Source organism: Alosa pseudoharengus, unplaced genomic scaffold (genome assembly GCF_046254945.1).
Source record: "Alosa pseudoharengus isolate Yale_2024_CS ecotype anadromous, Long Island Sound unplaced genomic scaffold, YU_APseudo_1.1 YU_APseudo_1.1_scf_4, whole genome shotgun sequence".
Classification (NCBI taxonomy): domain Eukaryota; kingdom Metazoa; phylum Chordata; class Actinopteri; order Clupeiformes; family Clupeidae; genus Alosa; species Alosa pseudoharengus.
In genome coordinates, this window is record NW_027468774.1 from 35,578,688 (window position 1) to 35,581,187 (window position 2,500).

Below are 2,500 nucleotides of genomic sequence, written 5' to 3' on the forward strand. Positions count from 1 at the left end.
GTATGGGTGTGTGTATGTGTGTGTGTTTTTTTTTTTCCGTATGCCTGTGTGTGTGTGTGTGTGTGTGTGTGTGTGTGTGTGTGTGTGTGTGTGTGTGTGTGTGTGTGTGTTTCTGTGTGTGTGTGTGTGTGTGTGTGTGTGTGTGTGTTTCTGTGTGTGTGTGTTTCTGTATGCCAGGGTGTGTGTATGTGTGTGTGTGTGTGTTTCAGTATGCATGTTCATTGTGTTAGTGTTTGGTAGCCTAGGTCATGTACATAGGTTGGCGGTCCGTGGACTTTGCATTGGGGGACTATATAAAACTAAGGCCAAGCAGCTAGTGAAGTACTGTTCCATATCAGCAATTATAGGAAGCATGTTTATTTGGAAGAGACAATGCTTCCTATACCCCTGAATCTGTAGACTCGTGATAGATAGCTGAACTGCTTTAATCTACTGGATTATTTAGAAGATTTAATGTAATGTAACTTGACCTGTAAAGTGGAATCAAATAAAGTATATAAAATGTGTGCGTGCGTGCGTGTGTGTGTTTGTTTGTTTCCGTATGCCTGTGTGTGTGCTTCTGTATGCATGGGTGTGTGTATGTGTTTGTGTGTGTGTGTTTCAGTATGCATGTGTGTGTGCGTGTGTGTGTTTGTTTCCGTATGCGTGTCTGTGTGTCTGTGTGTGTGTGTGTGTGTGTGTGTGTGTGTGTGTGAGTGTGTCTCACCTCATCCCAGTGCCGGGCGTCGACGTGTAACTGTGCCAGTGCCTTAAGGTCTCCCATCTTGGTGTAAGTCTCAGAGGCGTAACCATGGTGATTGAGCTGCTTAAAAAAGGCAGCACAATGGGACAGCGGCTCCCGCTCCGCTTTATCCAGCTTGCGCGCCAGATCTATCAACCTGACCGCAACACACACAGACCCAGAGGGCAGGAGGGGAGATAAGAGGCAGTGTCATGACCAGAGGAACGCACACTCTTCAGATGCTCTACAGCAGTGGTTCTTCAACTTTTTGCCTGGTGCTCTGCGAAAAAGTCTCGCGACCCCCTTCTCTCCTGGTGTCACTGGTAAACTCACGCACAACACCTTCGAGCTCATCATCGTAAGAGGGTAGGTAGAGATTTGAGTTTGTGTAAACAGAGCATCCACTTTCAGAGGAACATTATGGACACACTTTGAATTGTAAGCCTACTTCTAGGTCTAGTGAATATCCCAGTTTTTAAACATGTTTTCTTTTAGAAATTTTTCAGACTGCAAATCCTGCGAATATGTGACCCCTCCCATATTCTTGGTGACCCCCAGTTTAGGAACCGCTGCTCTACAGAACTTCAGCACACCCCAGCACACTAGTTACACCAATGTCTTGTGCAACCTCTGTAGTGGTTCTTTGATTCAAAGAACTACAGAAACCCACAAACTCAGTCTTTCTTCAATAACTAGGTGCATAACATACAGTAGGGCTCACTGTCATGTAGTCGATGTTTAGGTGATAAAATGGCTATGTTCTTTGAGGGAAAAAACGTGTTCCCATTGTTTTGCGTGGTGGTTCTATAAATAGTAGATTGAAACACAATAAACAACAGTGAAAAGTGTCTGTTAGATTCATATAGTAGTGTTGAGCAGCAGGGTACAATCCAGTGTATTGAAGCATGTCTCATGGAAACTTAAAACAGACACTCCTCAGTGGACAATATATAATCAAATGTTGTAATACAAGAATGTAATACATAAAGCTCCTTAAAATAAACTGGGCCTGCTCACACTTATCAGATTATCCTCAGCGTGTGCATGAGAATCATGAATCCTCTGCTCTTTTCTGTGAACATGTCACCCTCTGGCACTGCCATTATGAAGCATGGCATCCATTCCCAATGCTAAACACATGACAACCCATTATAGTTATCCATCAAGCAAAATAAAACCATAAAATATGAAAGGCTAAGGCTTCACCATCCTCCAACACAGAAAGGTCTTGATGACTTACTGCTTTCTACTTCTGAATTCAGAGAATCACTGCAGTTAGGGAAGTAGGCCCTAAGCCTCTAAGAATCACCGTAGCAACCATTAGCGATCACAAGACCACAACACCACCAACAACAACTCTACTCAACTGGTAGAGTTATGCAGATTTTGGTAGAGCCATATTGTCAGGATAGGTTAGGTTTGGGCCTGCACGGCGTTGTAACACATATATTATTGAGCTTCTCTCCTGTGGATACTCTTCCATTATATGATTATAGATATGAAACTTACTTTCTTGACTTTATTCCACTACATCATGGTTCTGTTATAACGCTCTATTTCCAATAAATAAACACAATGTTGGATGTCTTCCTGATGTGAGTATACATTCCTCGATTATGCACCTGGCATCAATTGCTTTCCTTCCCCCATGTCCTTTCTTTCTATCATTCTATCTCTCCTCTGGAGAAGCCGCGGGCCCAAGGGGCCCCTGGTCTGAGACGGTTATTGCCCTGGTCTGAGACGGTTATTGCAGATAAGCAGAAGGTTTGTTCCTGCTGA

The 2,500-nt window shown here is 43.5% G+C and overlaps 1 protein-coding gene across 1 annotated transcript in view; it reads right to left on the minus strand.

Annotated features, from left to right (window-relative positions):
• The window catches only part of ift122 (intraflagellar transport 122 homolog (Chlamydomonas)), a 33,280-nt gene that overhangs the window by 12,733 nt on the left and 18,047 nt on the right, over nt 1–2,500 (minus strand). The window contains exon 19 of the mRNA XM_076266055.1: nt 707–878. Within this exon, the coding sequence (XP_076122170.1) occupies nt 707–878 (172 nt within the window). The remainder of the gene's footprint in view (nt 1–706; nt 879–2,500) is intronic.